This window comes from Myotis myotis, unplaced genomic scaffold (assembly GCF_014108235.1).
Source record: "Myotis myotis isolate mMyoMyo1 unplaced genomic scaffold, mMyoMyo1.p scaffold_m19_p_17, whole genome shotgun sequence".
Taxonomy (NCBI): Eukaryota; Metazoa; Chordata; class Mammalia; order Chiroptera; family Vespertilionidae; genus Myotis; species Myotis myotis.
In genome coordinates, this window is record NW_023416321.1 from 32,679,462 (window position 1) to 32,701,243 (window position 21,782).

General features: G+C 36.1%; 1 protein-coding gene across 3 annotated transcripts in view; it reads right to left on the reverse strand.

The window, feature by feature from the left end:
* Nucleotides 1–227: 227 nt before the first annotated feature.
* NUFIP2 (nuclear FMR1 interacting protein 2) overlaps nucleotides 228–21,782 on the reverse strand; it is a 30,299-nt gene continuing 8,744 nt past the window's right edge. The window contains exons 3-5 of one of the 3 annotated variants that reach the window (XM_036340799.1): nucleotides 16,206–16,298; nucleotides 10,709–10,741; nucleotides 228–8,693 (exon numbers count right to left, since the gene is read on the reverse strand). In XM_036340799.1, coding sequence (XP_036196692.1) covers nucleotides 8,641–8,693; nucleotides 10,709–10,741; nucleotides 16,206–16,298 — 179 coding nt within the window. In that variant the 3' untranslated portion in view covers nucleotides 228–8,640. The remainder of the gene's footprint in view (nucleotides 8,694–10,708; nucleotides 10,742–16,205; nucleotides 16,299–21,782) is intronic. The other 2 variants (XM_036340797.1, XM_036340798.1) reach the window with 2 other exon arrangements.

Below are 21,782 nucleotides of genomic sequence, written 5' to 3' on the forward strand. Positions count from 1 at the left end.
AAAAAGACAGGACAGCTGTCCTCACAGCTGATTTTTCAATAAATATGCCATTTTTAAGCACCTTAATAATCTGGATATTTAAAAATGCCATGACATAAGACCACAGTACATTTAAGACTTAAGTTTGTACATTTCATCTTTTGGAAATATATCATCAATGTCACAATATTAACTTAGTTTTCAGTAATTTTTGTTAAGCACACAATATATAACACAAACACCTCAGAAAACTTTAAAATTTTTTTATTCAACCATGTACACTTATTGTCTCTTAATTGGATCTACAAAGTTCTCAAGTTTTTTTCTGATAAAATAAGTAAATCTTGGTATGGATGTAGAGTGTTTGTAATTTATATTTTTAAAACACTGAACATGAAGTAAGACATCAATAAAGGAAGATCATTACGTAACTGACACTTCTTCAGAATCCTTATCAGAAACAGCTATGGCAAATACCTAAGCATTTAGCAAAAGGATAAATTTCTGGCCACTATTCTTTTACCTAGAAAAGGCCTATCTTTTTGACTGGGCAAAACAAACAGTGGGGGGAAAAAAAAAAAAGTCTTGAATTGGGAGAAGGAAAACATCCTCTAATATAATTGTAGTTCATTAATTATCCTTTCCCCCAGATTGAGGTAACTCAGCTCCTAAATGATGATGCACACAAGACTGAACATAAGTAAACTACTGACAGATGCTGAGAAGCCAGAGCCATCTAAGATGATGCTACACTCCTGCATTTATGCCTTCTGAGGCCGTGCATTATCGGCCACCTTTTGAGTCTTGACTAGTAGACTTCGTTTCTGTCACTTTCAGTGAAGATACAGAAGGGTTCTGCTGTGTTTTCCAAGTCAACAATAATACATCAAGAGCACACTTGATGACAGAGAAGTAACACTCTTCTATACATAATTAAAAACTATAAAACAAGGATTTCTTTTGTATCTAGAAGCATGGGGAAAATACCATTAGTATTATCTTCTACTTAAACTTATTAGCCTCTTCTACAAAGGTCCTGGAGAGATTACAAAACAATCTTTTAAAAGATGACTGACAAAACCTGGCCAGTAAATCTACAGAATCTTTTAAGTACACATACATGTGAAATAAAGCTATTTATTTAGTACATGCAAACTGCAGCAATTTAACCAAATTCTAAACTTGTTCTAATCAGCTTGGATAATTTTAAAAAGATACACATTATCTTTAAGACAACCTGTGCTTAGATATTTAAGCAAGATAATGATTCTAATTTCAAGTCAATCATTCATTCATTAAGCCAAATTTATGCTAGTCATAAAGGTAATAGGTCATCCTACACCTTTAAACCAGGTTTAAGTCATAAAATTATCACAGAACTCCATGTGGCATAAGCTCCTTCCTTCATTTCAGTTTGAATTACTTCCCATTTTTATTTGATCAAATAAACCAAAAATTTCACTGAGGAAGTAAGAGCATCCAACAATTTATACAACTGATAAAAATGCCCTGTTTCAAGAAAAGCCCTTTAGTAGATACAAGTCAAGCTCTCATTTAAACTGAAGTTTACTAAAACAGGTGCCAGTTTTCCTCTCTTTTGCTTCTACTGATAAGCTAGCCCAGTACTATAATTTTGAGCCATGTTTCTAAAAATGGTGAAGCTAAGAACAGCAAAGTAATAAGGATAAGTCACTTTGGGTAATGACACACAAATTAAAATTCAAAACATGTGCATAGCTTTATTCATCTACTTAGATCTAACCTTTTCATGGAGCTTCGGCAAAATTCGAGTGTGCAAAATGCATTTCTAAAACGTAATGCAAGCAAAGCTTTTCACATTTACACTGGCAAGAAATACAGAGAAACTAACAAGTCACATTAGGGAGAGTTTTTTTAATGACAAGAATTGCACAGTTCATTATTTTGAGACAATTGTTGCAGACATAAGTATTTAAATTTTTCTAAGCAAGGTGCTTTAACAGTAAAAAAATTTTAAAGTTGGAAAGAGCCAATAACTTGGATCATAGCTCACATAGAATTCCAAATTAAAGCGGACTGTTATCTCCCTAGATTTTTCAAACAATGCTTTTTATAACACTTTTTTTTTTTAAATAACACTAAAGGAAACAGCAAGCTGAAACTTTTCAAAGCACACAAGAAATGGTGTCATCACATTACTCGAAGAAGGTGCTAAGGAAGGAGGGAAAGGGAGTGAAGAGTTCTTTTACTATTTCCCACTACTAGAACAGCCACTAACAGACTAAGAACAAACAAAAGAAACAATAAAAGTAAATTAAATCACTTCCCCAGTTTATAAAATAGTTCCAGTTTGTGACAAGATCTATAACTTTAAACAGAGAGCACCAGTTGGGCGATAGAATGAGCATTTCATACTGCATAAAAATTAGTGAGGTGGTAAGAACCATCAACCATCTCAGGCATTACTACATGGCCTTTCCAATTTATTTATTTTTTTAATACACATGCAAGGCACATTGATATAAAAATAGATCTCTGGCCAAGAAATATATTAAATAAGCAAATTAAAATTTGGCTTTGCAATATTGGCAACATCAAAATATAACCAGATAGCTTTGGACCACATATCTTTCTCATATTCCTCCACCCCATTTGGTGTTTTTTCCTCCTATTTTGGGTTCAATCTTCAAGTTTGGGTATGTGCTTGAGAAATGACTTTTCTCTTGTCAAGTAGCATTCCTACTATACTTGTTTATCTTTGCCAAGTAAAAATATACTAGAGAAGCAGAATAGTTGGGAGTTCTAATTGATTTAATTAAACTAAATCGACTGGCATGGGGCAGCCTTATTTCTCTTCTGTATACAAACAAAAAATTAAGTCCTCAGCTTATATAGTAGACATTTTCTTTCTAAAAGAGAAATCAGCAACAAACCAATACTACTCCCCTTAAGCCATTCTTCCTAAATCCTCCTTTTGAGGCAGAGAGAGGAAATAATAGAAACAAAACTAAGTTTAAAGGATTTTTCAGTAGTAGAAGACATTTTAAGGCCAAAAAGTGTAATACTAACAGAATTTTTCTTTTCCTACGTTATTGTCCTTCATAGGCCAATACCACAAAGTTAATTGTACTGATTCCCTCCCAAAGAGAATTTTAAAATTCATTCGCTTTTGTTACTGGCTGTGCTACAGGAAAGGTATCAAAACAACCTATAAAGGTATGGTATGTTGTAATGTAAAAAGTGCATCACATTTTTGATTTTCAGTTTCTCATAGCAGCAGCAGGATTAATCCGAGACAGATAAACAGTTGTATTTTCATTCTAAAAATGCAACATACCTAATGAAATGTATTCAAGATCATGAAAGGATCCTCCTCTTAAAGGATAAATGAAACAGACTAATAACAGACAAACAGGGGCAAACTAGAGGCATTCATTCATATTTACATATTAAAATCATTTTGTTAACACCAAATCTTTATATCTAGCAAAAGAAATACTTTAAAAATAAAGCAGACATTACTAAAGCAGTATCCATTTTTGGAGCCTTTGTTTAGCACCTGAGGAAAAAGGGTATATGGAAAGCTATATAATTTACCTCAAGTTGGTTTATTGGTCTGTGGAGTAAAACTGATATACAATGAAAGGGATACTGCACTGGGAAAAAACACATTTGTAACTATTTTAATAAGGCTGTAGAAAAGGGATACTGCAGTATTATAAAATGGCTTTAAAACTCTGGACATACACAATTGTATGGATAAATAGGGAAGTCTGAATCAGCAATCCCATCACATGTGAGGATGGCTGTTCCATAGGCTTCTAGCCAAGAACTGCTGACACTCCCAGTAATGCAAAAATCAACATACCACTCATGCTTCACTGGGTGTTTTTATTATGCATACAACTTGAAACACTATTTATTCATAAGACTCTTGAGTAGCAAAACTGTGAAGTTTAATTTAAAACACATTAAAGCACTGCTTTTGAGTGGAGCCAATGATTCATCATTTAAAAAACCAACATAGGGTGGTCCTGTTTCTCACATCTGAACAGATGTAAGTATATTAAAAAAAACACACACATTTTATGATACTTAAAGCAAAAGCCCATCTTTCTCACCATAAAAGAATCCTGGTGCCTGTTAATCACATTAATAAAAATAACATCAATATTAAGAACTGATAACCTATGTGTCTCTGCAAACTTTGAGCAGCTATACTTCTAGTCTTGTCCTTTGCCCATCCCCTTTAAACAAATATGTATACTTTGGGAAGTTAAGCAAATCCTACCCTTTCTTTTAAAATTCAGCAGTACCACCTAGGACTTAAGAGACAATGCTTGATTAGAATCTAATTCAACTGGTGCAGGCCAACAGACCTATTATAAAAACTATTGTCCAAATGTGTGTTTTTCCCACTATAGTGTCTGTTTTGCAGTTAGCATAGGTATACAAGAGGGATCATGTTATTTGAGAATATGGTCCAGTGGCATAACTACACTCATAATCCTTGTAAATGAGACTTTTAATCTATTTCTCTAAAGAAAGCCTTGAAAGAATGACTCCTTATTTAGTGGAATTTAGAATCAAGTACAGTCCTCTTACAGATTTCTTTGCCTGTGGCCTTTTGGTATGTAACATACAATTTCACACTAAATGGCTTTTTCATGTTTGAAAAAGTGTACAGCAAAAGATAAACCATTATTAGATCCCTCTAATTAGGTTAGCAACAAACCTAATGACTAAGGATGAAACCACCACTGCTATGTACTGCTTTGTGAATAAACACATATTGTATTGTGGACAACATTCATAATTGAGGTTTGCAATACTTTCCCTAGAAACTGTTATTTGAAGAAAACAATGCAGCACTTCTTTCCTTTATAAAGCTTTTATAGATTCTGAGTGATGACTAGGTAAGCAGGTGATTAACAACAAAATTCTAAAATGGAATCTTTCCAGCCATTTATTTCAAGAAAAAAACTATTTGGCATTAACAAATTCCTAGTTATTTTCTATGGCCTCCTCAAAGGCAGAGGAGAAAGGGCTAACTACAGATGCTGTAAATACACTTTATGTGAAAGTTCATTATTAGGAGGTCAGAGGAAAGGCTATGCAATTATCTTCAGTTCAGCAAAGTGGGAGTGAATAAAGAGAAAGATAAACACACCCTGTCTTTTGTGGGGAGGGGGAATTATTCAAGACATCTACAAGAGAGTGGTATGTGACACAAAAGCCTATAATCAAGACAGATTTTAAAAAGAAATCTTCACCCATAATTAGTATCTTCATAGCTATTAAAAAAATAGGTCATGATTTCATTCTTAGTGCCATTTTTCAAACACTACCCCTTAAAGGATTAAAACCACCTGACTTTATTCTGTAATGAAAACAAATGGCACAAAATAAATAGAAGTTCATTCTCTGAATACTAATGTCTTACACACACTTGTCTACTAACTTTTAATATCTCCTTCTTTCCCTCTCACACACACAAGCAGTCAACACACACATACACACACACACACCCCATTTGCAGTCTTTATAATGGAGGGATGTTAAAAATCCCCTCTAGACTGTATTTGGTTTATGCTACAGTACTAATACTCTGAGTTGAAGGAAAATTCTTTATACCAAACAATAACACATTAATGTTATTTAAATGTGCTAAATTAATCACAGCTGAAGTTTTTTTAGAAGCTTACACAAAAATAATGAGAAAACAGATCAACTCTTAAGATTTTTTTTTAATAAGTGCTCTGTAAGGAATTGTGTGAGGACCTAAGGAGAAAGATTGCGACAAGTAGAGAGTTAAGTGTTACCAAACAGCACAAAGGAAATTTGTCCCAAAGTCCTGCTTGTACCTAAGCAATTAAGTCCATTAACCCAATGCCCCCAAAATACTGTCAGTTAATATGATGGGGCACTAGGGTTACCAGAAGGTTAAGAGATATTTCTAACTATATACCTCTAACCATATACTCAAGGAAATTTCAGTGAAATCAAAATGAAATGTTGCATTGTCTCATTAGATGTGAGACTCTGAAAAACCTTTGGACAAACAGAAGGGATACATTCTCTTTTTGGCTTCTCTAAACATGGAGGCCTGAGGGATATGGAAGGGAAATAGGAAAGCAACAATTTCCTAGAAATATTTTATAAGTGTTGCTTCTAAATTTAAAAGCCCAATTCAGATGGGGACTGGTTTGGGATTTTTTTTTCTTTTTAAATGTATATTAATTCAACCTCTGTATGTCACAAACCCAGAAAGTTTCCTGTGAGTTGTGACAAAAGAGCTTTAAAATTCCAGGCAAGCAAAATGGAAATTTAAAAAAAAGGAAGGAGACATGGGAGGGTGGGGGTGGAATCTGGCCCTAAGGCGACAAGTGGTTACACAAGGCAATTGAACACACAGCAGAACTTTAAAACCTGTAAAACAAACTGGAGCCTTTTTTCCTTTAATCAACCTTATATAGTTTTTTAAAAAAACTTTTTGAAAATTTTTATTAAAAAAAGAACACAAAAACACAGACTTCTTTCACTTCATTGCATTTCCAGTTTGTTCAATGCTTTAAAGCTCAAGGATGCTTCTGCTTTCAATTGTACATGGGCCTGAAGCATCCTAGCTTTTGGCAAGCAGGCAGGAGACTCAACAAAAATCAAAATGGGAACAAGGCAGACTAAATGCAGGGCACATCTGTAAACATATTATACATTTAAAAATTACAATATCAGTAAAAGTGATACAGTTTACAGGTGAAATGAAACTATCTGAAACTGGCCTATCACAAGTTTCTGAACCTGGACTGATACAATAAGTTATTATATATATATATGTATATATGTACACACACACATATATATATATACACACACACACATACATATATATATATATATATATATTATGTATAAAAAGTTTTGTTTACATCAAGTGGAATTGGCAATCCATGCTTATACTTTTAAAATCTAAGCAGGGCAGAAATCCAGACTATAAAGATATTTATTCTATGTTGAGTCCAATAGCTTCTTTCAAAAACTACTTAAAAGCCTCAAATAGTCAACAAAACAAGAAAACTCATCCATACTACAGTCGCTCAAAACTGGACATTTCTTAATCAACAGGGTTGAGCAAAAGTAGTTGCTTTCTCCCTGAACAACCCAGGGTATCCAGTCTACTTTTATTAGAAGACTACACCTCTCTATAGAAATGCCCTGCTATTTTAACCTGTATCTGCCATACATGGATATACTAATTTCTGTGTGTGTAATGTGATGCTATATCAGGCCAGAGAACTTGTTTTTATGCCACTAACATCACCCAATCTTAAATTGGACCCTTTGTTTCTGCACACACAAAAAAACTTATTTTAGCATGCTATATACAAGCTGCAGTGCAACAAGATGGCAATGTGATAAGACAGGGTCAATGCTCTTCTCTGCCCAAAAGAAAATTTCCAGAGTTTCACATTATTTCTTAAAAAAACCCATTTTGCTCTAGTAATAAAATATATTTATTAAGATATAATTAGAAAGCTAATAAGCTCAGAAGTATAATTTGCATGAAAACACATCTCCTATTGGCAGGGTTTATTATCTCCTCTCTGGCTAAAAACATTAAAAGTTTTAGTTTTCATGGAATTTTTTCTTCCCTTTAGGATATTTCTGAGAAATTAAAAGAATTTACAAAAAGGTACAGAAGTTTCTCTTTAGATGTTTGATGAAAAACAAGAAAAACAGCACATTTAGTGTTAGTGACAGAGAGCAAGTTTGGAGCACCTACAGTTGAAAAGCAGAATATATTTTTGCTCCCACTTATATAATTACATTAAAAGATGGGCACAGGAGTATTTTTTTATATTAAATATCTAAAGCCAATTGTTTGTTATGTTACTTTTCTTTAAATGACACTCATGGATTCTTCACTTGTTAAAGTCCAATATGTAACTAAAAGCCAAGTGAACTATGTACCACCAACTATTCCAGAACTGTAAAACTTCAATGCCCTCCCCTAACCCCACCCAACAAAAAAATAAAAGAAAGAAAATATTTCCCCAACACCCCACAGAGGCTGCTTAACTCCTGGCAAGACATGCAAATCATACTTGCTAAAAAAATACACTCCTGCAAACTTCAAGGCATTTATCCAGCATTCTTGCAGGGCTCAAAGCATAACCAAAAGATTAAGGGAGGAGTGGGAGAAAATGTTGACTCATTCTGGGTTCCCTGTGATTAGTGTATCACTTTAGTCACAGAATAAGATACAGAGATCTCTTAAGTGGATCTGCTTTTCCAGTGGGTCATTTGTTGCCCAATTGATGACAGCAGGAACTTTAGAACCACAAGTCTGTATTCATTAATTACTTGCATTCACACTTAAAAACAAAAACTAACATAAGAAAAAAGAAAAAAAACTATTCAGTACCGGAGATTAAATAACCATGTGTTGTCTCTTGAAATAAATTTGATTCCTTAAGAAGTCTAATTACTTTCAGTTGCCTTTTTTTTAAATAACTATATATATATATATATATGTATATATATATATTTGTATATATTATCCTGTGATTCTACTTATGGTTCCTCTGCTGCGTTGAAGATCTAGGAGCATAAAAGCCTTGTGTCCCCCATGAACAGTGGCTCTAATGCTGCAGAAAGGTTACAAATAGGCAGTCTGGTCCTTCATTGATCTGGACTATCCATGGCTTCATTGTAAGTGATTATCCTTTTGGGATCTGGAGGGAAGGTTAAAAAAGAAATACATAAATAAAAATAAGGTTTGGAATCATCAAATGGCCATGTTCCAATAACAAATCCAAAATAAACATCATCATTTAAACTGCACCTCCTTTTAATGAAAATACAATTTAAAGACCATTTCCTGTTTGTATTAACACATGCATGATCCATTTTTCTCTGCCCAATAGCTCAGCATCCTAATGGATTCCCAGCAACAGAGTTGTCAAGCCAATGCAAACCTTAACTCTTACATATGAGAGTTGAGCTTACTAACAAGTGATTTCTTTATGTGTTTTTCCTGATTATAACAGTAGTATATTGGAAAAAAGCAGGCCAAAACAAAAATCTTAAATTGTCAATAACCCAATACTAAAACACTTGGATTTCTTTTCTTTTGTTCACAGAATAATGAAGTCAAATTTTATTTTAACCAGTGTGGATTGTCTATAGTTAGAAATTGTTCAAGTAACACCTACCACCAACAACTTCAAGATAAGCTGGTTGTGTCCTAATCATAACTTTTATTTCCCATAGCATAACTAGCCTTTTTGCTCAAAAACAGCAAAAGTCTATGGATCTGCTCGGTTCAAAGTATAAAACAGTCAGAATATGTCTGGCCAAGATGCCAGTGTTATTTTAAATTCCTATTATATAGCTGTATGCCCCCTCTTTTGAGAGACAATGATTTTATTACATATTATTTCTACCTATCACAAGAACTTTTTATAATAAAGTATATATGCTTTAATAAAAAATAGAAAACAATAAAACTTGTCACCGAATGGGAAAGTATAAAGACCTGAAAATAATACCGAAAAACTCAAGTTCTCCTCATCTTAGAGCCAATCTAATAATTTAGTCCAGAGATAATATTCTTTCTAGGACTTCAAAGGCCATCCACTAGCATCCTGCCCTGAAGATAATGCTCATTCTTAATAGTTAATAGTCATGTTACAGTAAAAAGAGAGGTCTACCTCTCTTTTTGCAGGATATATTTTCTTGTCTACCCTTTTTTCATGTGTTTGAATATAAAGATACACAGAAAGTGTTTCAAAATAGTTTAAGAGATTGCTAGTTATCTTTAGGCTATAGCTGTTTTACGACCAAAAAGACCTGGCCTAAGAATAAGAGCAAGTTGGAAGAAGGAGCAGTATTAGAAAATCAGAGAAACCTATATTCTAGTCCTGCCACTTTCTAACTTATACAGTAACCTCTCTGGGCCTCAGTTTCTTAATCTATCATAAGAAGAAAATCTAATGTCCTTCAAGTTCTGAAATTCCAGGAATTTCACATTCATCTGACAGTGAGATACAATTCAGTTACAGGGTTCTGAAGGCCCAAACCTATTAGGACTAGTTCTCTATACTTTACTTTATAACTACCATATCTTAATATATTTGGAAAGAAGGCACATACTAATTAGGATAACCAATTCCAATTTTATGAAAATTTTAAATAATCCAGATATGGATTATCTAGTTCCTGTCCTCCTGCTATTCATATCTTGTTTATGGGGATGAAAGAAACTAATTTTCTATTCTCTCAATTTCTAACCATCTTTTCAGAAACTATACAGCCCAAATAAGGTTTCTAAAACAGCAAATATTTTTTTGAACTATGAATTTCAGTTCTTAGGCTACCACACAAGTACTTGTCTACCACACAAGTACAGATAAAGACTGACCATAAGTGGAAACACTTATTTATGTTGATTTCCTAGATTAAAAATATTTATGGTCTGTCTTATTTTCATAATCAGGAGCAAAATAAAATATTTATGTTCTTTACCTAGCAGATAAAGAGTACTTAATATATTTTTTTCCCTTAGTGTTACCCAATCCTTAGCAGTCTTGATATGGTTGCTAGTGCCTTTTGACTACAGTTATCAAATAACTCAAAATACAAAATCTTAATTATTTGGTAGGCCATTATTCATGTTATTCACATTCCAAAATAAAGTATAGTAAATAGTGATTAGTACTAACATTTCTGATAACCTAAACATTCTTACCTTGCTTCTGTAAATTCCAAACAGATTCCATTTCTGCAAAGGAAAAAAAAAAATTATTTTATACACTAAGTTTTGCAGAGCACTTTAAAGTTATGCTGAACTCTAAAAAACCTACACTGGTGATTGCTGGCTGAGTTCTATGGAGCTCAGACAAAACAACTCATATTTTTCTATATTCTTATATATATATATATATATATATATATATATATATATATTTTATTGATTTTTTACAGAGAGGAAGGGAGAGAGAGAGTTAGAAACATCAATGAGAGAGAAACATCGATCAGCTGCCTCCTGCACATCTCCTACTGGGGATGTGCCCGCAACCCAGGTACATGCCCTTGACCGGAATCGAACCTGGGACCCTTCAGTCCGCAGGCTGACGCTCTATCCCCTGAGCCAAACCGGTTTCGGCTGCCTTAAGTATTGATTACAGAAAGTTAATTATCTAAAAATCAAACTGCCAAGAGAACTATTTTGTCTACATAAATAGCAAAGATATGTAGAAGCATGCTTAAAATATTTGTTGTAATAGCTCATTGTTATTATTTTTAAAAGATATTTTTTGGCAACCCATCACCCCTCAACAAGGTCCCCAAATCTTCATAATGAAACATTTATTAAATGTGATTAAGCTTAGTGCTTAAAATGCCTTATTAAAATTTTACTTAAATTTTGCTATAAGCAAATGGTTCTATTTTTTAAGCCACACCCACTTATTTTAACCCTTATGGCCAAAATGCCTATCCATAGCCATTCATTAATAACACAATCTTTATTTGCTCCAATTCCATTCAAATGTGATTATCTACAATGTGATTACTTTGGTATCTTACAATAAGGGAAATATACACACGACCAAACTTAAGTGACATACAGAAAGAAGGCAAAAGCTCTACCTGGGAGGCATACTAGAAAGCTTCACCAAGAGGATATTTGAAGTATTGATGAATAAGAGTAGATGAGCCCTAGCCGGTTTGGCCGGGTGGATAGAGTGTGGGCCTGCTCATGTTATCAAATAACCAAAGGATTCTGGGTATGATTCCAACCAAGGGCATGTACCTTGGTTGTAGGCTCCTCCCAGGCCCGGACCCAGGCCTGGTTGGGGCTTGTGCAAGAGGCAACCAATCGATGTCACTTCATTGTTCCTCTCTGTCTTTCCCTCTCTCTTCCACTCTTTCTAAAAAGATCAATGGGCCCTAACCGGTTTGGCTCAGTGCGTCGGTCTGTGGACTCAAGGGTCACAGGTTCGATTCTGGCCAAGGGCATGTACCTTGGTTGCGGGCACATCCCTAGTGGGAGGTGTACAGGAGGTAGCTGATCAATGTTTCTCTCTCATCAATGTTTCTAACTTTCTATCCCCTCTCCCTTCTTCTCTGTAAAAAATCAATAAAATATATTTTTAAAAAAAGATCAATGGGAAAATATCCTTGGGTGAGGATTATCCAAAAAAAAAAAAAAAGAGTAGATGACTATTACACAAGAATCAAAAAGAATTGGACCTTGCCCTAGCCAGTTTAGCTCACTGGATAGAGCGTCGGGCTGGGGACTGAAGGGTCCCAGGTTCGATTCCGGTCAAGGGCATGTTCCTTGGTTGCGGGCACATCCCCAGTAGGAGGTGTACAGGAGGCAGCTGATCGATGCTTCTCTCTCATTGATGTTTCTAACTCTCTATCCCTCTCCCTTCCTCTCTGTAAAAAACTAATAAATTAAAAAAAAAAAAAAAAAAGAATTGGACCTTGAAAGAAAATACTATACTAGCAGATTAATAGAAACAAAAACTACTTAGAAACAGGAGTGAGCTAAAGTAATACTGGGAATAAGTGCTCTTCCTGTGACCATACAACTACCATTTTTAAAAGACAAAAGGTGATTTTAAGCTCTATAACTGAATTCTGTATAATTGTTTTTTATTTTCATCAGCAACCAATTATAGTAAAGCAAAACAAAACTGGAGCTCATTAAGATAGGATATATCTGGACATGGATTACAGTTAAGATACAACATAATCCTTTTCCATGGCTAAAATAGGTGCATAGATTCTAAAAATTATTTTTTGTTTTATGAATATGGATGGTGTTAGAGCATGGGAGGAGAATCACACTCTCCCTGCCTGACTGCCCACACTACCCCCATCCCAATCAAACTCACTTCTAAAAAACTGGTACTTTTTGAAAATTTGTCAGAATTGAATATTTGGAACAAATAGGTTAATTATTCCAATGATCAAATTATCCAGATAAAAGCCCATTAAAAGTATTACAACAGACCTAACTGGTTTGGCTCAGTGGATAGAGCAGTGATGGCGAACCTTTTGAGCTTGGCGTGTCAGCATTTTGAAAAACCCTAACTTAACTCTGGTGCTGTGTCACATATAGAAATTTTTTGATATTTGCAACCATAGTAAAACAAAGACATATTTTTGATATTTATTTTATATATTTAAATGCCATTTAACAAAGAAAAATCAACCAAAAAAATGAGTTCGCCTGTCACCTCTGATAAGTGTGTCATAGGTTCGCCATCACTGGGATAGAGTGTTGGCCTGCAGACTGAAGGGTCCCGGGTTCGATTCTGGTCAAGGGCACATGCCCGGGTTTCGGGCTTGATCCCCAGTGGGGACCGTGCAGGAGGCAGCCAATCAATGATTCTCTCTCATCATTGATGTTTCTAGCGCTCTCTCCTTCTCCCTTCCTCTCTAAAATCAATAAAAAGTATATTTTTTAAAAAAGTATTACAACAATTCTCTTATTTAACAAAGACTGGGAAATAATGCACTGATCGTCATTTGGTTCAAGAGCTTAGCTGGATGCTATTGCCTTTAAACTGCTAGGTAGATGCCCATCCTCTCCTACGAGGCCTAAGAAGGGGAGAGAATTGTAACCAATCTAATCTGGAAAAAAAGAAGATCCATCACAAAGGGAATTCTGGTCATGGTGTTCATATTTATGACTCCAAAATAATTTATAATTCCATTAGTTTCAGACATTCAGGAATAGCACTGTTATCCTACAAATTTCTGTTTCAGAATGGCTTATCTTAAGAAACACCTTTCTTTGGTTGACATGACTACAAAAAGATTAATCCAATACAACCAACATTTTTTCTTTTAGTGAAAAGTACAGAAATCTCACATTTTACAACAAATAAATTCCTGAGTTCTGTATACAGGTTATTTGATGCTCATTACTGTTAGTTTGCTTAATGCAAAGATAAATCTACATTGTTACATATTGAGGAAGAAAAGTAACAATCAAACTTTTCATTTTAGCCACCTATGCTATAACCTTTTTTGAGGGGTAGAAGCGAAGGTGGACTACACTCGAGTCATAGTAGCAACCATACTACTTTAAAACAAAACAAACAAATTTTATTTTTTTTGTTTTGTTTTGTTTTGATGCCCTTGACTGGAATCGAACCTGGGACCCTTCAGTCCGCAGGCCGATGCTATCCACTGAGCCAAACCAGTCAGGGCAAAGCAAACAAATTTTAGAATGAAAGTAACTACAGTTGACCCTTGGAACAACATGGGGATTAGGGACACCAACTCCCTGTGCAGTCAAAAATCTGAGTATAACGTTTGACTCCCTAAAAACTTAAGTTGTCCTTTGGTTACTTCCCTCAACTTCATAACTTAAGCTTATAAAATCTGAGGGTTAAATTTTAGCTTCTACAAATTCCTTACAAGCTACCTTTTAGACTAATACCAAAGTAAATTCACTACTGCACTCATAAAGTAAGCTTAATGAGAAATCAAGTGCCCAGTATGGATGCTAAAATGGCAATTCATTGGAGAAAAAAGGATCTTATGCCATCTTAATTACTCATTACATACATGCCTATGTCTCTAAGAGAAGAAAAAGACATCCCTCCCCCAAATCTAGGCAATATAACCAGGGCTGAAAGCAAAATCAAATCTGCAGGTAATGAGATTAGGGGAAAAGTAAGGTTATTATTAAAATATTAATAATCTCTAATATTAAAGGTATTTTCTAATAAGATTATTAACTGTGAAGAAATCATGGAGCAATTGCTATAAAATGCAGTAAAAATGAAAATACATATTAAATATTGTGCTAAAAGGAGAAAACTTAATATTCAGATAGATCCTTCTGTAAACAAATGTCTAAACTGTATACATAGTCATCCCGTAGATAGTATTAATCAGTTCCTCCTGCCCTTATCCAACCTACACACTTTAATAAAATATTTATTCTAGGATAAATAATACATTTACATGACTGCAAATACAAAGAGAAAACTGTTATTTTTCTGCCTGGACTATTCCAGGAGTCTAACTGACCTACTTCTAGTCACCAGAAAAAAGGTTTCCAATCTACCCTACAAATTGGTGTCACATTAATCTCTCTGAAAACGGATCTACAAGTCAGTCAACTGCTTAATACCAACTCACTTGAGTGTAATGTGTTAGGTAGGACCTGTGGACAAAAAGGGGCCACATGCTAACCTGACTAGCTCAGGGAAGGCCTGTGTGGTGGCCTTACAAACAAACTCTAGAGACCTAAAGTAACCACAAAGGATGGTCTGAAATTAAAACTTTTTAACTAAAAGCAGTTTATGGCAGGTAGTCATGTCCTAGGCTAGATTCTTCCCTAACAAAAGTCAATCTTTACCTTAACTAAGCCTGTCTGTTGTCTTTTACACCTATGATAACATTATCACTGGAATGTCAGGGTAACTTGTAACTCCCTTTCTCTGGACCTCTCAGGGCAAGAGGGAGACCACAAATTCCTTTATTGTTATCATGTTAATATAGTTGACTGTTAACTATCCTGTACCCACCTATGTAAAAGAGGCACGTGTCTTATCATTTTTCTTTTTATCTAATCCTAGAGGTTTCCCACCTTGCTATTCTCCCACCTCCCTAATTTACCACCAATGGATTTCTTGTAACCCACTTATGTCTCCTTTAATTGTAATGCATAAAACAAGGTGAAAAAACCGCCATTCTCGAGGAGCATTATCCCAATTGAGATTCTGCTTCCCGGCAATTGTGGACAGTTTGGCTCAAATAAACTGACAATTATTCTTTGCAGATTTGAATGTGTTTTTCCCCCATTAACAGACCACACAAATAAAAATCAGGAAACCCACGCTTAAATATGATAAATGATTTGCCCAAGTATCTGGCTTCTGTCATTTAAATTACTTCCATTCCACCAGTCTATCTTCCTGACATTCAAATGAAAAACTTACCTTCCTTCTCTTTTAGAGCTACTCAGCACATCCTAACTGGATGGATCCAGTCTAATATTTACATTTACTCATGATTCTCCTCCAACTTTTGTATTCTTTATCTTCCTCTTTTCTGTATTTCCATATCAAAAATGTTACCTATCAAAACCCAGTTTAAAGCCATTGCCTCCATGAAAACATATCATACATTTACTCTACTTTCACTGCATTAAATTCTCTTCCTTCACTGAAATCTCCTAGCTATTTGTATCCTTCTTATGACATTTAAAATCTTACCATATAAACTTATTGTTTTCTCCTCTACTTCATTAAGTTCTTTAAAGGAAAATACCCTGTCAAAGTCTTCCATAACTAAACAAAGTGCTTTGCCTAGGGTAGGTACATCATAAGGGAAAGAAAACACACACACAAATTATTGCACAACTCCTTAGTAGTAGAGAAAACAGTGGCAAAGAGTAGGACAGAAAAGTATGACAGAGGAAAAACAAGAAAAACAGCATTTTAAATGCTTGATATCCTTCAGTGCATTCTTAGCCAGGTAAAAGAAATCAATCTGGTTTAAATTAACACTGACCAAACACACATCTCACATCCATCTACCATTATTTCAACAGACTTGGCTTCAAATGACTTAGACCATTTCAAAACCAAAGATTTGCCTTAGGCCTGGCCGCAATAGCTCAGTGGTTGAGTGTTGACCTATGAACCCTCAGATCTTGGTTCAATTTCCAGTCAGGGCATATTGCCTGGGTTGCAGGCTCAATCCCCTGTGTGGGCATGCAGGAGGCAGCCAATCAAAGATTCTCTCTTGCCCTGGCTGGTTTGGCTCAGTGGATAGAGCGTCAGCCTGTGGACTAAAGGGTCCCAGGTTTGATTCCAGCCAAGGGCACATGCCTGGGTTTTGGGCTTTATCCCCAGTGGGGGATATGCAGGAGGCAGCCAATCAATGATTCTTTCTCATTATTGATGTTTCTATCTCTCTTTCCCTCTCCCTTCCTCTCTGAAATCAATAAAGATATATTTAAAAAAAAGATTCTCTCTCATCATTGTTGTCTCCCTCCCTCCCTCCCTCTCTGAAATAAAAAACAAAACAAAATATTATATATATATAATTCACCTTAGAAAGCTAGGATCTAATGTTATAAGCCACTGACAACAAATCAAAGAATTTTGCTAAACTAAGAATTCTGAGTAACTACTTTGAAGGAGACAACAGTTGTATGTTCATTAAAGGTTGATACTCTAACATACTCAAAGTATTTAGTAAAATGTTATACCTGGAATTTGCTTTTAAAAACCCCTATCAAAAAAAGTGTGAAGGCAGATAGTTGAAACAAAAATGACAATGCTTTTAAAATGTCCAAACTAGCCGAAACCGGTTTGGCTCAGTGGATAGAGCGTCGGCCTGCGGGCTGAAAGGTCCCAGGTTCGATTCCGGTCAAGGGCATGTACCTGGGTTGCGGGCACATTCCCAATAGATGTGCAGGAGGCAGCTGATCGATGTTTCTCTCTCATCGATGTTTCTAACTCTCTCTATCTCTCTCCCTTCCTCTCTGTAAAAAATCAATAAAATATATTAAATAAAAATAAAAAAATAAAATGTCCAAACTAGAAGCTGGGTACATTGGAGTTCATTATATTACTGACTCCATGTTTGTGTATACTTAAACTTTTTCATAATTAATTTAAAAAGACTTCACTTCAGCCCTAGCTGGTTTGGCTCAGTGGATGGGGCGTCAGCCTGCAGATTGAAGGGTCCCGGGTTTGATTCTGGTCAAGGGGCACATGCCTGGGTTGCAGGCTCCATCTCCAGTGGGGGGGCATGCAGAAGGCTCTCTCTCTCATCATAGATGTTCAACTTTCTCTCTCCCTCTTCCTCTCCCTCTCTTAACTCAATAAAAAGTTTAAAACATTTTAAAAAAAGGATATCACTTCATTAAAATTTTGCCTCTTGAGTATCACTTTAGATAAACAGGAAAAGAGGACATACCTCTCACCTTAAATACTGGTACTGCTATGTAATAGTACTATATACCCCCAGATAATACAAAAATTAGCAGTCTTATTTCTAAAAAGTTAGCATAATATATATAAAAAATTAAAGGAAAAATCCCCTAAACGAGAATTCCCATCAATCCCTTTATGTCTTAATGTATCTTCAAATAAATATCCTCATCTATACTAAGCATTCAGATTTTTAATAATCAGAAGTACTTCTAAGGCTGCAAGTAATAAATCTAAAACAGGCACCATTACTACTGAATTGACATAAGGCACCCTCCTACCTACTACTTCCAAATAAAGTTGTTGAAGGGCTTATTTTTAAAGTTAGGAGGTATACACAAAACTTCCAATTCTAAGCCTAACTTCAACTCACTCAGTACTAGACTACTTTTGAGCATTTGAGGACTACATTAAAGGACCAAGAAAATAATACAGATGCTCACCCTGGCCGGTTTGCTCAGTTGTTAGAGGACTGGCCTGCACACCAAAGGGTCTTGGGTTTGATTGCCAGTCAAGGGCACATTCCTCAGTTTCTCGGTTGCAGGCTTGGTCCCTATCTGGTGTGTGTGTGAAGCAACCAATGGAAACATCGATGGTTCTCTCTCTCTTTCTCCCTTCCCCTTTTCCCCCACACTTCCACTAGCTAAAAGCAATAGAAAAATATTGGCAGGAATTCAAAGAACCTGCCACTTTGGGATCTAATTGAACAGAATATTGCTTATCATTATAGGGGGGAAAACAGTCTTTACCAATTTAATCTCAATAATGTCCAACTACAAAAATCAAAACTGCCTACTTTACTAAAGCAAATCTTTCAATAACACCAGCTAAACTAAATATAACTGCATCCATATAGGGACATTTAGTTTATCTAAATACCATTAATTTCATATTCAGTTAGCGTATCTATAGGGAAAATACAGAATACCTAGAAATAAATAGGAATTAAAACCCGCATTTTAAAAGGCCTGCAGTTCTCTATAACACTCAGCCTCACACAATGACCACCAGTACAAAATACTTAGGTAGATTTTCCCAGTAATGGTCTCTAAAAAGGGCAGATGGCACAGAAAATAACACTAAAAACACATAACTTCCCTGGCAGAATTTAACTTATAATTAACCACATCTTAAGAAACTAAACATATTTTTTTCCTTTGACTTTCCTAAAAACATACTGCTCCTGGTTAACTTATTAACTTGATTTGAGAGAGAGGGAGGAAGGGAAAGAGAAATATCGCTTTGTTGTTCCACTCATCCATGTATTTATTGGTTGCTTCTTCTATGTGCCCTGACCAGGAATACCGCCTTGGTTTATCAGGTCAAAGCTCTAATCAAATGAGCTACCTAACCAGGGCTAGTTAACTTGTATTTACTTCCAAAGAGCAGTGCTGAAGAAAAGTGAAGAGAGATCATTTTACCTGCCAAGATTTCTACTTCTAAACTCTTATAAGGCAATTCTACTTGCTCCCATTTTTTTAAAGGAAGAAAAACAGAAAAAGGACATCTGTTTATGTCATTAAATGTCTTCCATTTGCAGATAAGAAAAGATATGCAGACTGAATAACTTGCTTAAAAGTCATATAAATAGCTTTGTTATTCATCTCTGAGCCAGTGATTCTTCCAGGGAGAACAAGCTAATTACCACATCCCCCCTGTGTATGCTGCTCTGACCCTGCAGTTGGTACATGGCTGCCTAAATGAGTCAGTAAAAATGGAAATGTGCCCTGGCCACTGTGGCTCAGTGGTTGAACATACTGCCTAATAATAGACAAACATGTAAATTGACTGTCCCTCTGCTACACTCACCAGCCAATCAGGAGAGTATGCAAATTAACCCAACAAAGATGGCAGTTAATCTGCATACATAGGCGAGAAGTGGCAAAGACTGAAGGCTCCAGCAGGAGGAGCGAAGGCCTGGGTCCTGGGTGCCGAAGGAAAACCGGTGGCGGCAGCCAGGGGAAGGGAAGACCTATTGCACAAATCTCTTCGTGCAATGGGCCTCTAGTCAGTCAATAAACCAAGAGTTCGATTCTGGGTCAGGGCATGTGTCTGGATTGCTGGCTCAATCCCCAATGAGGGGCGTGCAGGAGGCAGCCTACCAATCGCTCTCTCCCTTCCTCTCTAAAATCAAGAAAAACATTTTTTAAAAAAGGAAATGTAGCTCTTCCCACCCACCCATGCATCCCCGCCTTCCCTCTGAGATTCGACAGTCTGCTCCATGCTTCTATGTCTCTGGATGTATTTTGTTCAGTTTATTTTGTTACTTAGATTCCACATATGAGTGAAACTATGTGATACTTGTCTTTCTCTGACTGGCTTATTTTGCTTAGCATAATACTCTCCAGGTCCCTCCATCCCATCTCAAAGGGTAAGAGATTCTTCTTTGTTACTGCTGCATAGTATTCCACGGTGTAAATGTACCACAGCTTTTTTACCCACTCATCTATTGATGGGCACTTGGGCTGTTTCCAGACCTTTGCTATTATAAATTGTGCTGCTATGAACATAGAGGTGCATAAAACAACAATGAGTTATCACCTCACAGTTGTCAGAATAGCTACCATCAACAAATCAACAAATGACAATGCTGGCAAGGATGCAGAGAAAAGGGAAGGTGGGAATGCAGATTGGTGCAGCCATTATGGAGTTTCCTCTAAAAATTTAAATATGGAATTGCCATTTGACCCAGTAACCCCACTTCTGATTTACATTTTAAATACACCTTGGTGGCTGTGTGGAGATTGAATTGCAGAGCAGCAAGAAAGCAAGCCTAGTGATCCTGTTGGCTGCCCCAACAAGAGTTCGTGTGGGAGATGAGGGGTTCAGTGTGATGGAGTTGGTACAGGATGATGGAGGAAAGTCTATAGTTTGGGTATTCGTTTTGAAGATGAGGGAAAGGCAGAAATGAAGAATGGCACCTATAATTTGGGTGCCATGCTGAGATAGAGAATGTGAAGAAAGACCAGATTGGGGGTGGAGGGACAGATTAAGAGCTCTGAAAGTCAATATATGGAAGACATTTCCAACCAAGAGACTGAAGAGCACACTTAGAGTGAGGGTGCAGGTAGAGAAAAGAAAATGTTGAAACTAGAACTTTGCATTCCATGAATGTCTGTGTCACTCAACAATGAGAATAGAGAGCACAGTTAATGCAGTAAGAGCAGCTGCAGTTTCTAGAAGGCAGGAGCAACTGCATTGTGTGCTGCGGAAATTTGGGGTATGATTGGATTTTCAAAATACTTCTTTTAAAAAATATATGTACTTTTTATTGATTTCAGAGAGGAAGAGAGAGGGAGAGAGAGAGAGGGAGAGAGGGAGAGAGGGAGAGAGGGAGAGAGGGAGAGAGAGAGAGAGAGAGAGAGAGAGAGAGAGAGAGAAAGAAACATCAATGAGAGTGACACACTGATCGGCTGCCTCCTGTACACCCCTTACTGTAGATCGAGCCCACAACCGAAGCATGTACCCTGACCCGGAATTTAACCAGGGACCTCTTGGTCCATGAGATGACACCCAACCACTGGGTCACACCAGCCAAGTTCAAAATACTTCCTGTAAGTAAAATGTTAAAGTACCTCAAAATGATTGTTAGCTATGTTCAGTAAATGTTTGTTGATTGAATGGATGAACAGAAGAATGTATAGATAAATACAGAAAAGGCAAAAATTATGGGTCCAACTCTTGGTTCTGTCAGTGACTAACTGCTTAGACTTGGGTTCACTTAAGATGTGAACTCTTGCCCTAACCGGTTTGGCTCAGTGGATAAAGCATCAGCCTGCGGACTGAAGGGTCCCAGGTTCAATTCCGGTCAGGGGCATGTGCCTTGGTTGTGGGCACCTACCCAGTGGG